This window comes from Helianthus annuus, chromosome 15 (genome assembly GCF_002127325.2).
Source record: "Helianthus annuus cultivar XRQ/B chromosome 15, HanXRQr2.0-SUNRISE, whole genome shotgun sequence".
Classification (NCBI taxonomy): domain Eukaryota; kingdom Viridiplantae; phylum Streptophyta; class Magnoliopsida; order Asterales; family Asteraceae; genus Helianthus; species Helianthus annuus.
Genome location: NC_035447.2, coordinates 168,747,164 through 168,763,185, shown reverse-complemented (window position 1 = coordinate 168,763,185; position 16,022 = coordinate 168,747,164). Strand labels below are relative to the sequence as shown.

General features: G+C 38.1%; 3 protein-coding genes across 3 annotated transcripts; 1 reads left to right on the top strand and 2 right to left on the bottom strand.

Annotated features, from left to right (window-relative positions):
* Window positions 1-234: 234 nt before the first annotated feature.
* Window positions 235-2,517, top strand: LOC110910731 (actin-depolymerizing factor 7). Its single transcript, XM_022155336.2, has 3 exons — window positions 235-372; window positions 1,363-1,622; window positions 2,194-2,517. Exons 1-3 carry the CDS (start codon window positions 370-372, stop codon window positions 2,342-2,344), a joined length of 414 nt encoding a protein of 137 aa, XP_022011028.1. The 5' UTR covers window positions 235-369; the 3' UTR covers window positions 2,345-2,517.
* A 5,986-nt stretch (window positions 2,518-8,503) lies between these two features.
* Window positions 8,504-9,454, bottom strand: LOC110914421. Its single transcript, XM_022159213.1, has one exon. It carries the CDS (start codon window positions 9,452-9,454, stop codon window positions 8,504-8,506), a length of 951 nt encoding a protein of 316 aa, XP_022014905.1.
* Window positions 9,455-12,156: 2,702 nt separating this feature from the next.
* LOC110912798 (acylsugar acyltransferase 3) lies at window positions 12,157-13,680 on the bottom strand. Its single transcript, XM_022157612.2, has one exon. The coding sequence runs from the start codon at window positions 13,620-13,622 to the stop codon at window positions 12,291-12,293; it is 1,332 nt and encodes a 443-aa protein (XP_022013304.1). The 5' UTR covers window positions 13,623-13,680; the 3' UTR covers window positions 12,157-12,290.
* Window positions 13,681-16,022: the final 2,342 nt, after the last annotated feature.

Genomic DNA, 16,022 nt, shown 5'->3' with positions numbered 1-16,022 from the left:
TGGACTGGTTGGACCGACCCTGGGAATAGATAGCTAACTAAGGTCAATATTAAGGTTATTATTGAGATTACCACACTTTTGAAACATACTAATTTTTGGAAATAAAAAGTTGTAACAACACAAATACATAAAAATTAACATATTTTAACAGGAAGTAAATACAAATATTTTGTTATATCATGAAAAAAAAAATAATAATAATAAAATTGAAAGGTGATGCACAAGAGGCTGAAAGACAATTTCTCCCCCCTTATAATCTCTGGTTTCCCCTCAACAGAAATATTAGTTTCATTTGTTGTTCCAGATTTCAAGGATCTCTCTCCCTCAATCTTCATTCCTTCAATCTGTTAACAAATTACACAACCAATCATGGTATGTATGTATCTCATCATTATTACATGTGTTTTCATCTTTAGTTTGTTGTTATTTGATCACATGATGCAGAATATTTGCTATGACATTGTCGAATTACTGAGTTTGTTCGTTCGTTCGTTCATCATTACGATATTTTGAACCTCGAATGACATTTATACAAATTAATCGTTGATCATTCGATATCTAAATCATCTATCCACATTTATAGACACCACATGATCGAATTTTTAATTCGTTAATGTCCGACGATTTAATAGTTGATCATTACTTGATATTGTGTTTCTTCCCTGTGATTTATCCACATCACATGATTTATTTCTCCTTCTTTACTGTTTTCTTACGATTATCAGTCCTTTGAGGGGAATTTGGCTTCTAGGGGTCTAAACGACCTAGCGAGTCGGGTCATTTAACTTACAAGAGCTCGAAATGAGCCAAGCTCTCTATTCCTAAAGCTCGAGATTGGCTCATGGCTCATGATTAATTTTTGACCCCGTTTATTATTTATTAATTTATTTATATGCATTTACAAATATTTTTGTATGTATTTATTTATAACTATAATTTTTATAATAACATACTATTATTTAGTTATTGTTATCATAAGTTTATATATATAATAATAATTGTTACATACAAAAAATAGTAATTTTATTAAATATGTATCATATAAATAATAGGCTCGAGCTCGAAATAGTAGCTTGGGCTCGTTTATTACACAAGCTTATTTCTAAGGTCGACTAGCGCTAAGTTAAGCTTAGCTCGATTTAAGCTTTTAGCGAACCAAACTGAGTAGTTCATGAGCTTTAGTTGTTTACACATAGCATGAGTTTTTCTACAATTTTTGTTATCATGTCGCGAAAACAAAATCGAATGTTCGATAATAACATAGTTCAGTAACATGTTTGTTTGTGCATCATATATTCTAAAGCATCTATTCATAAACAAAATTAAGGGATTACATGATGCATTATACTTTGGTTTAACTAGGCGAACGCGGCTTCTGGAATGGCTGTGAATGATGAATGCAAGCTGAAGTTTCTAGAGTTAAAATCGAAAAGGAACTACCGATTCATCACATATAAAATCGAAAATCAGCAGGTGACCCTTGATAAGATTGGCGGGCCTGATCAAACCTATGAGGATTTCACAAACTCTCTTCCTGCTGATGAATGTCGCTATGCTGTCTTCGACTTCGACTTCACCACTGATGAAAATTGCCAGAAAAGCAAGATTTTCTTCATTGCCTGGTAATGATATATATAATTGAGTAAAATGCCATTTTAGTCTCTCCTGATGTTTGGTTAGTTTTGCGACTTTCGTCCAAAGGGTTGTATTTCTGCGTCTGGATCCAAAAGATTTGAAATCTTACCATTTTCATTTTCATCCGTCTCGTTAACTCCATCCATTTTTTCGTTAAATCAGGGGCATTTCTGTCTTTTTTGTTAACTTAAAGGGCAATTCGGTCTTTTTCACTTTATGTACAAGCATTCAAAAGATGAATTGCCCTATAAATTAATAAAAAAGATGAAAATACCCCTGACTTAACAGAGAAAAATGGATGGAGTTAACGAACTGGATGAAAATGAAAATGGCAAGATTTCAAATCTTTTGGATCCAGACGAGGAAAAACAAACCTCTGAACGAAAGTCGCAAAACTGGCCAAACCTTAGGGACAGAAATGGCATTTTACTCTATATAATTATATACCACCCGCTGATGGTCCTGCGTATATCATGTTTAAAACTTGCCATGAAAGGCATTATACGAATTAGTTTGATCGAAGATGATAATCTAGAAATGAATATTTGAATAAAACAGGTCACCGGATACATCTAAAGTGAGAATGAAGATGGTGTATGCAAGCTCTAAGGATCGGTTCAAGAGAGAACTCGATGGAATCCAAGTTGAGTTGCAAGCTACAGACCCGAGTGAGATGAGCTTCGACATCATAAAATCACGGGCAATATGAATAATGTTCCATCTGAGGGATCAAGGTTCGCTTGATGAGTTAAGTTATTGCATACGCATTTTCTTTTTAATTTTTGGCTATTTTCGTTCGACGAAAAAGATTATCAACTTTGTAGTTAATGTTACTACCCACTCGATCATATTGTTCGTGTTTGATTTATTTACCTCAAAAGGAAACTTATTGGCATTCTTATGTTCTTCAAAAGCAATGTTCTTTTTAGGTGTTTGTTGATTTACTTTACTTCATCAAAAATTTCTTGTGGTTTGTGCAATTAGTTTATAATGACACATAAAACTATCGAGTCGGGTCATCTAGATGATAATCTAGTCATCTATATGACCCGTTAGACCTACAATCCTTTGAGATTCGGAAATGGAAATGTAACCACAACACTATGGACTTCGTGACCAAAGTGAGGGCGATTTTGAATCGATTTTTACAGATTGAGACATGGTATACCTTTATCCATAGTCCCAGATCATGACAATCGGTTTTAACCCAATTTCTAGTGAAAGATACAACTAACCCTATAAATCCATAAAATACATTTTAATTCACAAAATATTCAAAAACTTTTTTTTTTGAAACTTTAACTTCAATAAAAACGGCTAAGCCCACAAAAACGAGGACAGCCAAAAACAAATTTTACATCATATACAAGGGGTATCTACACCAATCCTTCCAATTTAAATCGTTTTACTTAGATCTACTACGATACCAAAGAAAAGAACACGATTTAATGCTCGCAATCATGTCGCAAACCCGGGGTTGAACGTCTTCAAAAACCGCCTTGTTTCGGGACTTCCAAATCACCCAACACACCGTCATGACAATCCCTCTTATCAAAGTCTTCTTACCTTTGTTGCAGTGATTCAAATCTGGAAGCTTCATAATATCTTTAATCTCAAAAAGAAGAATGGGATCCATCAGGCACCACCGTTCAACGAAGAGCCATATACCGGTTGTAAGAATGCACCCGGTGAAAAGATGAAGTGCCGACTCCTCCGCTGAATTGCAGAAAGCGCAAGAACTATTTCCCACATTAATGTTTCTTTTACGAAGCTCTTTTTTCGTGGGTAATCGATCCATGTTAAGCCTCCACACATGAATATTAACCTTAAGGGGAACCCACCCGGTCCAAACCATATCTGAATTTCGCCTAACATCACGATCTTTTTGCAGCGCCTTTTTGACAGCTTTCACTGAGAATGTGCCGTCTTTCTCAGTTTCCCAGCTCCACTCGTCTGAACCCTCGCTAAAAGAGTAGTTCAGCAACACCTCCATAAGCTCTCTATACTCCGAAATCTCGCCAAAGGAGTTTAACCCCCTCTTCCAGTTATCAACAAAGCACGGCTTCCCATCACGAATGACAATTCTCTCCCTAACCGAGCACCCTTTTTTCTTTTCCAGCATGTATAGATTTGGCCAACGTTGTGACAACACAGAATCGCCATACCACATATCATTCCAGAAACGAATATCCGCACCACTACCCAACTTTCCCCTAATAAGATTTATAATACCTTTGCCATCAAGCTTCAAATTTCCAACAGCCGACACAATGTTTTTCCAACAACCAAAAAGGCCACTATTAACAGGGAGAAATGACCAATTACCTCTACCACCGTGAAGGGCCTCAATAATCCTGCGCCAGCTAGTATTCGGGTCCGATTTAAACCTCCAAACCCACTTTGTAATGAGAGCTTTATTGACGTCCGTTAACTTTGAAACACCCAACCCCCCATCTTCTTTAGGAGTGGTAACCACCTCCCACGCAACCCAGTGCAACTTCCTCACACCATTAGAACCACCCCATAGGAAGCTTTTCATTAATTTTCAATTTGTTCCACCACCTGGACAGGAGCCTTATAGACAGTCAAATAATAAATGGGAAGGTTAGACAAAACAGATTTTATGAGAGTTAAACGACCTCCCATAGAAAGAGAGTTAGCTTTCCACGTCGATAGCCGAGAACTAATAACATCCACAACCGAACTCCAATGGCAAACCCGATTCATGTTGGCGCCAACTTTGATACCCAAATATTCAAACGGAAAATCTCCAATCTTGCAACCAAGAATGCCACTCATCTCAATAACCTCATCACTATTGATACCAATACCAAAGAGATGCGACTTTTTAATGTTGATTTTGAGACCCGTGCACAAGTGAAAAATCCGAAGGAGGCGCGTCGTCTTCTCTATATTGTCTTTAGACCATTCCCCGATAATTAAGGCGTCGTCTGCATAGAGCAAGTGAGAAATATCCAGCCCTATTTTCTGGTCTTTTATACCCTTAAATTCACCTTCGGCACAAGATTTATCAAGAATACAAGTGAAAGCCTCCATGACTATCAAAAAGAGAAAAGGGGAAAGGGGATCCCCTTGACGAAGCCCCTTTTGACAATGAAACTCAAAGGTGGGCGACCCATTTACTAACACCGAGGATCTAGCAGACTCAAGAATCCCTTTCACCCACCTCCCCCACCTTTGTGGAAAACCCATTTGGTCCAACATATCTAGCAAAAAACCCCAATTGACATTATCGTATGCTTTTTCGAAATCAATTTTTTACATAAAGGCTTTTTTCTTTTTTTTTCTTAACCAACCATATACCTCGTTTAATACCAAAGGACCGTCTAGAATAAATCTACCTTTAAGGAACGCCGACTGAATATCCGAGATAACATAGCTCAGCACCTTTTTTATTCGGAGAGCAAGAACTTTCGAAACCACTTTGCTGATAACCCCTACTAAAGTAATCAGCCTGTATTCAGATAAACCCACCGGATTCTTCGTTTTGGGAATCAAAGTGATAAAAGAAGAGCTGCAACCTTTACCAAAGCCACCCGAGTCATAGAACGCATTCATCAAGTTAAAACAATCATCTTCAAGGTAACTCCAAAAGAATTTAGTAAAGTTGAAATTAAAACCATCCGGCCCTGGAGCTCGATCAGACCCACACTCGAACACAACCATCTTAATCTCTTCTTTAGTAAACGTCTCGACTAACGACTGAGTGAAAACCTGAGGCAATTTTTTAATGTTGTTACACTTGATTAAAGGTCTACGCACAAACTTCTCTGTAAATTGCCTTCTAAAATGCTTCAATATTTCTCTTTTGATAATCGCTGGCTTCGTAACCCACACATCATCCACCAATAAGCCTGGAATGGTGTTTTTAGCTTTTCTCCCGTTCACTATGCCATGAAAGAAACCCGAGTTATCATCACCATGCATCGCCCACCGAACTCTAGATTTCTGCTTTAAGTCTTTAATTTTACATTGATTAATATATTCAACCCCTTTTTTACATTCCTGTCACACCCCAACCGATGGCGGAATCATCGGGGCGCGGCACTGAGCGAAACAGATTGTCCAGAAGTTTCCATAACAACTATTCATATAATCCAGTTAAGGATACGTCCCATACCGTAAATAAACAAATATATTATTACAGATAACACCCAAACAAGTAGTTCTGTTCCGACAACTCAGATTTCAAATATAAATACAGCAATTGTTTATCTGCTTCTAGACCCCTATTCTGTTGACTTTCTGTCTGTATTGCCAGAGGACAAGATCTACAGACAACTATGCCCCAGACGCTTGTTCTTGGCAGACAACCATTTGTTGGGGGCTTCTAGAAACTTATTCTAGCCTCGCTTTCCTAGCAAATAAGCATCCTAATTACCTGTCACATACATTAAAATAAAGTCAATACATATAATGTAAAGGTGAGCATACAAGTTTGATATTAGCATATAGAGTTTGAATAGTTTACGCATAACCAGCACGTACACAGAGGAAAACGAAGCATGTTAATTATCGACATGGACCTATCGATACCAATGACTGCGGGTTGACCGTCCGAGACGGTTCGCAATACATGATTACCACCGTAATCCATGCAAGTAATTGTCCTTAACAACCCCCGTGTGAACGGGTGCTGAGTCCAAACTATAGTACTACGTCGTTAAGGCAGGTAGACAGCATTCCACGTGTAAACACAATCAACAAGCATTCATTAAGTCACGTAATACATGCATATTGGTTAGCGTTCGAATAGTTTGAGTAGTGTGATCGATTGTGTTTTGATATAAGCAACGTATGTAACACCCAAAAGTGCTAAAAGCAAAAAGGGATCAAGTATACTCACAGTGATTGATTATGGATTGAAGGGAGCGCTGAGGGTAGGATTAGCCTGAATAGTTCGATAGCACAACAATGAGTAACGTGGGAATGCAGACAAGTGTGAAGGGATCGAGTAGCCTGGTCGATCGAACAGTAGGTTCGATCGAACGGGCGGTTCGGACGGCTGGTATGTCTGTTTGAACAGTCCTGTTCGATCGGCCGGTAGGCTCGATCGGCTGGACCATTCGAGTGGATTGTTTCTTCCTCTAGTGTGTTTGTGTATGATGGTTTGAACTTTTGAAGTTTCGTTGTAGTATATGAGAACACTAAAGTGTTCTTACCTTTCAGGTCGATCGATCGAACGGTCTGTTCGATCGGCCGGCTTAACCGATCGGTTAGGAACTTCAGATGTGGCTCTCAACAGAATGTCACCTCGATCGAACGGCCTGTTCGATCGGCTGACATTCCATACTACGAGTTGTAAAATTGTTTAAGTGTTGAAGCATAGTATCTCATGATCCGAAGAGTAATGTTTACCAATCGAGTAGCATCTTCGATCGAACATCACTTCGTCAATAGTATACTTCATAAGGTTTGAAAAAGTGTGAGTCCAGGTGCTAGCCGATCGGCTGGCCCGGTCGATCGGCTGGTATGTTCGATCGGCTGGGCTGTTCGTTCGAACAGCCTAGCCGTTCGGCCAGCAATTCTGACCTGGTCAGCCTTTCAACTAACACTTGGCTGTTTGATTATTTGTCATGCTTTTAAGGTAACTTGACGGCGAATTAAACTGTAGAACGTGGGTTCTTACTTGTTGCACCGGTTCGGACAAGAATCACCCAAGTCCGGCCGGTGAACTGTTCGGAACGGTCGTTTGATGTTTAACCCGAAATCGGTGAACCTTGTAGATAGAATCCGAATCTTGAACCTCTTAACTGTTAGAATGATTAGTCAGCCGGTTCGAGCTCCGTTTCTATCGGTTTTAAGGTTTCGAGTGTGAAAGGTTGAAGAAAGTTGGAAATCATTCATAAAAATGTTAAGATTCTTACAAATCTTAGTTTGTTTATGTGGAAATCGGTCAGATCTAAGCCATTCATGGTTGAATGAGGCCAAAGTTTGATGTTCTTCAAGAACACCATGATGACATCACCCAAGAACACTTAGATCTTGGTGATTTCACGGTTAGAAATCGAGTTTTGAAAGATAGAAGGGTGTAGAATCATGTAATGATAAAAAACGTACAAGAATTAGAGTGAAAACTTACCGGAGTTGAGAGAAATCTGAGGAAAGGTGGAGAAGAAGGCTGGTTCGGTCAGAGCTTTCCAAAAATAGTAAGGGTGACAATGACAGGGTTATTTATAGGCTCCAAAAGAGGAAAGTGTCAGCCGATCGGCCAGGATCTCCGATCGGATGGGCTGCTCGATCGGCTAGGAACATGCTAGCCGATCGGCTGGCCAGTTCGATCAGGATGCCTCCTATTCGATCCGCGACCCCCGTTGAGTATTTCGCGACGATTTTCGATGCTTCGGCTCCGATGGACGATGATACGAATACGATAGAGTTCCTAGTCAAATTACTTTCAGTCCCAACTACTATATCTAACATACAGTCTTCTATAAGTCACGTCTCGATGTCGGTTTCGATTGAGTTTGATTGTTTTTCGAGTTTCGATTCGATTTTTGATTGATTCGCTTGAATACCACACAAAAACATAAAGTAAACATGCACAAGTAACACATAAGGCACACACGTATGTAATCATTATCATACCAGTTTCGCATAGTTCGAGTCTTGAGTTCGATTGATTGATTCGATTAACTTGATTATTGATTGATTAACTTCATCGCATTGTTACTTCCTATGATTCACAGTCGTAATCGGTCGCATTGATTAAACATTCGATCATATCATTTAGACAACACTTACTCCACATAATACAAATAGAACACAAAATCGACTAATTACAGTCAAAGAAGTCAAAGTTGACTTGGACTTTGACTTTGACTTTGGCATTCGAGAACACGGGGTGTTACAATTCCTCCCAAACCCAAACTTCCTGCTCTTCAAGGTCTCCCTCCTCCATAATTCTTTCCATCCTCTCAATGTCTGCTTGGAGCGACGATAACTCTTCTCCTTCTTTTTTGTTAATGCGATGCCACCATGAAATCAGGGAATTTTTAACAGCCTTAAGTTTGAGACTAAGCTTAACATCTGGACCTCCTTCAAACACCGAATTATCTAAGACTTTGATAACCTCCTCCTTGCATCCCTCTCTATCGAGCCAAGAATTGAACCACCGAAACGGCTTCGAACAAAAGTTCGCCTCCACTAAAGAAAGCAGGAGAGGCGAGTGGTCTGAGCAGTCTTTCGGAAGCGCTCTAAGGACATCAGCTGGCCACCTGTTAAAAAAACTTTGACAGACAAAAAGGCGATCAATCTTGCTCAATTTAAACTCGCCGTCTTTAGAGGTCAAACAAGTGAATTTACTACCCCTCATAATATACTCAAACAACCCCAATCCATCCACGAATTTATTGAGATTCGACGCACATCTATGGTTAAACCGGGAATTTTTTCTATCTTCAGGGACCCTAACCGCGTTAAAATCTCCCATGAGAATAACCATCCCTTCCATATCAATAAGAATGCCCTTTAACAAAACCCATAATTCCCTTTTCTCTCCCAATTTTTGAGGCGCATATATGTTAACACAATTCAGCCTAGTTCCATCTTCTACAAGATACCCCGTTGTAATCAGGAAGTTCCTATTCTTAATAGAATTATCTTTTTTAAAAACTTTGGGGTTCCACACATTAAACATACCACCGGATCTACCCGTCGCCTCTACAACCTCAAAATCCAACCCTTCATTACCCCAAATGTTATGAAAATCAAACCTACTAACATCATCCAAGTGAGTTTCCTGAATTGCAAGGAAATCCACACAATTCCTACTTCTCAATTGTCTCACCCGCCCCATTTTACCAACACCTCCAAACCCCCTAATGTTAAACGAGAGAAAATTCATTTGATACCTGATTGTAACCCTTCATTAACCATGGAATCCCTAAGCAACGACTGAAAATTAGAAAAGTCAACACCCACCACCGATCCAAGTTTGGAAGTGCTCGAAACCTCATCTTCTACCTTTTTATCTTTCTGGTGACCATGCCCCTCTATGACTAGCTCTTGTTTTTCTGCCTCCGGGTTCTTTTCTACTTGCGCTGTACTGTGTTCAGAACATCGAGTGTCTTGAGCATGCTCTGTTTCCCCCACCAGTTCGTTAAAGTCCACGGAATAAACCAAATGGTCCACTGTACCTCTGTTAGTAGTAACATTAAGGCCTAAAATAATGGGAGCCAGCCCAAATGGATCATTGTCTTCAAGCCTACAATCCTTTTTGGGCCTGTCGTTGCTGCTACTATAATTCCCACTTGCTTGGCCCAAATCATTGCTGCCTATGTTCTTTTTACGTTTATTATTAATAGACACAATCCCATGGCCCACAGTATTAACCATGGTCAACAGAGTATCAACCTTGGTCAGCACTGGAGTCTCCATACCAACTTTATTACCTTCCATATTTAAAGGATTAAAGGAGGAGAATCCGCCTTATCATTGGAAATTCCTTGGATCTCGCAATCATCATAAATGCAATTAACACCTTCCGTAACCTCTGGCATATCATCATCCTTAGCTTCATCGTCGCCGGCATAGTCTTCATCGGACATTACTTCGTCGGAATCCTCATCATCGTCGGGCGTTTCCATAACTGGGCCATCATAAGACTCGGAATTATGAAACTCTGGTATCTTGTCACATGAGACTTCCATCACCCAAACTGAATACATCTTATCAGACCATAAAACAGAGACTTCACCATTGATAAGGACTCCTGAGTTGACAATAATCCCAACATACCCACTGGACAAATCACTGCCTGAGGAAACCTTGTTTGCTTTCTGAACTACCTTGCCGAATAAAGCTGCTACCTCGTTGACAGTTTCATCATGAAATAACTGAATAGGTAAACCAAGAATCTTTACCCAAGCAACCCTTTCGAAATCAATTGTCTGGCCATCCCATAATGTCACATTTACGAACTCCTCACTCCTTCCTACCAACTCATCCTTAGCCATGATTGCATGCTCATGATTTTTGAACGTAACAAGAAACTGTAGACCACCGAGGTAACGGATCACACCTTCGCCCAGCCCCATGTCTAACAACTCACGTTGAAATTGTTTGACCAAAGCTAACGTCCCAACCCTAACCAACAGAGATCTGCCAAGAAACTCGTTAAAAATCGTAGGCTTATCACCAAGCCTAAGAACTTTTGAAGGAATAGTAGTAGGACTTCTCTCTCCTGTCAGGGCTTCTTTGAAAGAGAATGTTCCAGTCTTCTCATACCTTACCTGGTTTCCTCCATTCGAAGGAATAGAACGATTAACCACAGTTTCCTTAACAGGTTTGGAGGGAGGTGGAGGGTCCTTGATTTCACCTTCTTCGAAAACAAATCTTGCCACATTGATCGACAGTTTAAAATCTCCCATCCTTAGATTCTTCATGCTACGTATCATCTCCTCCTTGTTTTTGACATCAAGAAAGGATACGAAACCAAACCTATTCCCCCCTTTATCTCTCTTTTTTGCTATGTAAATATCATAAATATCTCCATGCCCACGTACAACTGAAGCCAAATCACTGCCGCTACAACGATCAGGGAGGTTTGAAACGTAAAGTTTAGTAATTCTCCTCAAGATTTCCTCCGGAATAGGTTTCCGGGGAAGACGACGGGAATCGCCCATGTATATACTATAAAAATATTCAAAAACTATATCATTCCATAGTAAAAAACATTCCAAAAGTTAATTCCAAAAATTTTAATTCCCTTTCTATGCGTGATTTGCTTCCTTTTATTTTTGTCTTAAACTTTTCATAGTTAAATGTCATTTTAGTCCTTATAGTTTGGATCATTTTGTCAGCTTAATCCTAAGATTTCATTTTTCACATGTGGGTTAAAAAAGGTTTCACCGTTGCCGTTTTAGTTCACTGGGTTAACTCATCCATTTTTTCTAGTAACGAGAAGGGCAATTCGGTCATTTTATATGTAATACTGTTAACTAGAAAGCCAACTCGGTCATATAAAATGACCGAATTACCCTTCTCGTTAACAGAAAAAATGAATGAAGTTACCCAGTGGACTAAAATGGGAACGATGAAACCTTGTTAGACCCACAAAAAAAAATGAAACCTTTTGACTAAATTGGTAAAATGACTAAACTACTGGGGACTAAAATGGCATTTAACTCAAGTTCAAATGTTGACTTAATTAAATCCAAGATCACATTTGAAGCAAAATCCTTCTCCATTTAAGTTGCTATTATATTATCAATCTCAAAGTAAATTGAGAATAATATTATACATAACTCATTTGACGTTTATCTCATGGATCGCAAATTTCTAATTAGCTTGTGTTTAATCATGTTTCACTTGAACCCTACAAAATATAAAAACGCGTTAAAGTAACATATTTTATAACAAAATCGATGCATTATATTATAGTTAATGCCAATTATTGTGTACCTAAAATACACCAATCATCTCTTACTTTGCTTTCGTATTCTATCTCTTATTTTTGTAAATACATGTTAACACAAAATATCATTTTATGATCATTACTAACTATTTAATATATCATTCATTAAGCATGTATCCCGTATAATACATGAGTTTCTAACACATAAGCACACAAACCACCAACATAGTAAGATTTCATAGGTTCTTCCATAAAGATTATTTAGTATTATTCCAACTTAACTTAAAGAAAAATCAAGGTCCCTTTGAACAATATCCATGTCTTGTTTTGTTAGACACACAACTGCTTCAATACCCTCCTCCTCCTCCCCCTTGGACGCATAATCCATCAAAAGAAAGGAATTCTTCCTTAGATTTCCAGGAAGTGTTGCTTTTATCGGCGCTCCCCACCCAAAATCGATCCCATTTATCGGATATCCACATATGCTTGAACAAATATAAGCATTCTCAAATTTATCCTGAATCTGTTCTAGTTTAAAATCAGTAGATGTGTTCAAAAGTGGAGCAAAAACAGCTTTGATATTTTTTATACCCTTGATTTTCATCTTTTGGTTCCTTAGTTCCCTGATGAACAACTCTGGCTTCAATTCCATTTCATTCCAAGTCTGAACATCCAACGGATTGAGAAAATTTCCAATCGAATTTTCGGGCATTGGCTCCATCATTTTGTCTCTTAAGTTAACCGCGAGACAAATGCTTGTCGGCTTAAAACAACCACCCAAGTTATTTTTGGTAGTTGCTGCCACCGCGCATTTATAAAGTAACCAAGTCACAACTTCTACACGAGTAGGGTTGTTGATCATGGCTCTAACTTTAAGCTTAAGCTCATTAATCTTTGTCTTAGGGAACATGAAACTCCTTGTAACACAATCATTTGATTGCTCTAGCAAATATTCAGAGAAATTTATCTTTGTGTTTTCAAAAGAAATAAAGTGTGGCTCAACACATGTTGTCTCCTTTTTGGAGCAAACTCGCGCCCAATGGCTTAAAAATTGGATCAAACTATACGCATCCGCTATCTTGTGGGACAACGACACTGCGATTGCTACTCCCCCACATTCAAAATGGTTTACCTTAATTGCAAGTGGGATCACAGTGTCGTCGCTTTGATCACCACGGTCTGAGTGGTACCAAGTTCTTTCATATGGAAATAACCGGTCAAAATTTTCAAGCTGTGAGGTTTGGAGGAAGTTTGAGAGGGTACTATCAATGGATGCTTCAATGAACTCGGCTCCATGATCGTTGCAATCTACATAGGTTGGTGCAGTTTTCGCATATCTACCAGCAAAAGGGTAATATTTTGTTAATGTATGGGATAATGAAGTCTTGAGGTCATGCATTTGATCATGTGAATTTTGATAAATGCATGTGTTTTTTGGGTAGAATGTAATTAGCGGCGCAAATGAGCTTGGAATGTATTGATCATAAACCGAAAGATTGTAAGTTTTGAGGTGAGAAGGGGTTGGAAAAGATGGTTTGATGAATTCTGTTGAGACTATTGTGTGAAGTTGTCTTCTACCCAATCTTAATAGACTACTTATCATTGTCATATGTTTATTCACAACAAAATGAAAGAGATTTTGGTAATATTTTCTGTGTAGTTGTTTGTGCTAAGATGATCATAATCACATGTGTATATATAATAGATATATATATATATATATATACATGCATTGGTCATGTGTAGATTTCTTTTGGTTAAAATATTACATGTGGCAAAGAACTTGATAAGTTTAAAACAATCTTTTATACGTGTAAATGATATGAGAATTCAGCTTATATTAATTTCCCAATATCAAACTAACACAACAAAATATAAATGGGCTAACAAGCTATGCCGCTAGCCACTTTTTTAATAAAAAAAAATCAAGTCTTTTAAAAACTACATTTATAGACCTTAGAGTCATAACATTACTATGCATGACCCGCTGAACTCAACTAAGTAGCTCCACAATCTCAGGCGCAAGGAAACCAAAATTATCAAATGCAAATGGTACAAATACGTATTGGTTGTCAAGTACGTTTTCTCGTGTTTGGTCACATTGCATAAAGCATCTTTTAAAGCAGTTTGACCCAGCATTAAGGGGCCGTTTGTTTACCTCTTAATGAGGCTCTTAATGGTTTAGACCTCTTACTGGTTCAACACTTAATGGTTCAGACTGTTTGTTTCACGAGCAGATATCTGAATGGTTCAGACATTTGCCTCTGAATGGTTAAGATTTATACAGAGTCTGAATGGTTAAGACCTCTAATCTGAATTGGTCAGACATTTGTCTTTGAACGGTTAAGCATCATTATACAGGCTCTTAATGGTTCAGACCTCTTACAGGTTCAACACTTAATGGTTCAGACCTCTTACTGGTTCAGCATTTAATCATCCAGATGTTGTCAAACAGCCCCTAAAACATTTGTCCCCAAACCCATAAGAGGGAAGACACCTATTAAATCCACACACGCGTATTTACCTTCCAACCATCCAAAGACCAAATTGTTGGTGGTCTGAGTGTTGACCTTCCTTCCAATAAATCGGTCAAGAAATTTACAAGTGATTCTTTTTAAGAGAAATTCAAACACACCAGAGTGTGATCTTTGATGGGCAGTTAGTTCTTATGGCTGCAACTTAAACTTTGATTTAGGATTGATATTTTATCAACTCAGTTTGTTCTACAATTAGATATACAAAGTGACCTTAGTGATCAAATGCCTCCTACATTCAATCCAAAATGAGTATAGGCTATGTGTATTTATAGTTGTCTTACTTTGACTTCATATATAAAAAAAGTTACTTATAGTTTTTACTCCATACATAGGTTGTCATATTTTGACTCTAAGATATCAAACAAGCTACTTTTTACTTTTTAAAAAGTTGTAGGTATAATTGTTTTTTCACACATATTTAATTATATTAGAGTAAAATACACGGATAGTCCCTGTGGTTTGATGAAATTTCACCTTTAGTCCCTATCTTTTCAAAATTACATGTATGCTCCATGTGGTTTACTCAATTGTTACTCGGATAGTCCCTGAAATAGATAAACTTTAATTTTCTCAGTTAAGTAAATGTGAAAAGACAAAATTACCCTTCCCTTTAAAAATAATATATTAAACATTAAAACAAATGTAATTAAAGTTTAACAAACTTGGGTGGGGCCCACATCTTTTTTTTAACATAAAACACCCCACCCACCTTCTCCATCTTCTTCATTTCTGGTAAACACATGAAAGGGATATTTTGTTCAACTGTTTTGTGCAAATACACAAACATGTTTTAGATTTTCGATCTTATTGTTAGTTTTAAGAGTAGCAAAATTATCATGACACATACACATAAAGAATCGGATTTAACACCGAAAAAACAACGAGTGGGAAGGCTTTCACAGATCTAATGACGGAAAAACGAGGGGAGAAGGCAGTTGCTTATCGAATCGGAAGAAGGAAGTTGCTTATCGAAGCTTTCGTCAGAGTTTGTTCCATTCTCCGGCTGGATTATTTTGCACAAAGACTTCTCCTTTCGAGCTAAAAGTTTCTTTGCTAAAAATGATTAGGAATTATGACCATGAAAGCACATACGGTGGTTTGATTTTGTAGGAGATGGTGGTTTGATTCAGGCGTGACTCCAGAGATGGTGCCGGTGGGGTGTGGGGTGTGGATAGGGGTTAAGTTTTTTTTTATATAGCAGCAGCAGCAGCAGTAGTAGAGTAGCAGTAGCAGTAGGTGGGTTAACTTGAGTTATTAAATGCTTAATTATATTTATATAAACCTTTTTAATGGTAAGGATAGTTTTGTCATTTTACATCAACTTAACACTAAAAACTAACCTCCATCCATGTTAGGGACTATCCGAGTAACAAGTTGTCAAACCATAAGGAGCATACATGTAATTTTATAAAGTTGGGGACTAAAGGTGAAACTTTAACAAAGCACAGGGACTATCCGTGCATTTTACTCAT

Coding starts and splice junctions, on each gene's coding strand:
- LOC110912798 (XM_022157612.2), bottom strand. CDS start 13,622: ATGACAATGATAAGTAGTCTATTAAGATTGGGTAGAAGACAACTTCAC.
- LOC110914421 (XM_022159213.1), bottom strand. CDS start 9,454: ATGGGGCGGGTGAGACAATTGAGAAGTAGGAATTGTGTGGATTTCCTT.
- LOC110910731 (XM_022155336.2), top strand. Junction 1,623..2,193: donor AAGATTTTCTTCATTGCCTG/GTAATGATATAT, acceptor TGAATAAAACAG/GTCACCGGATACATCTAAAG.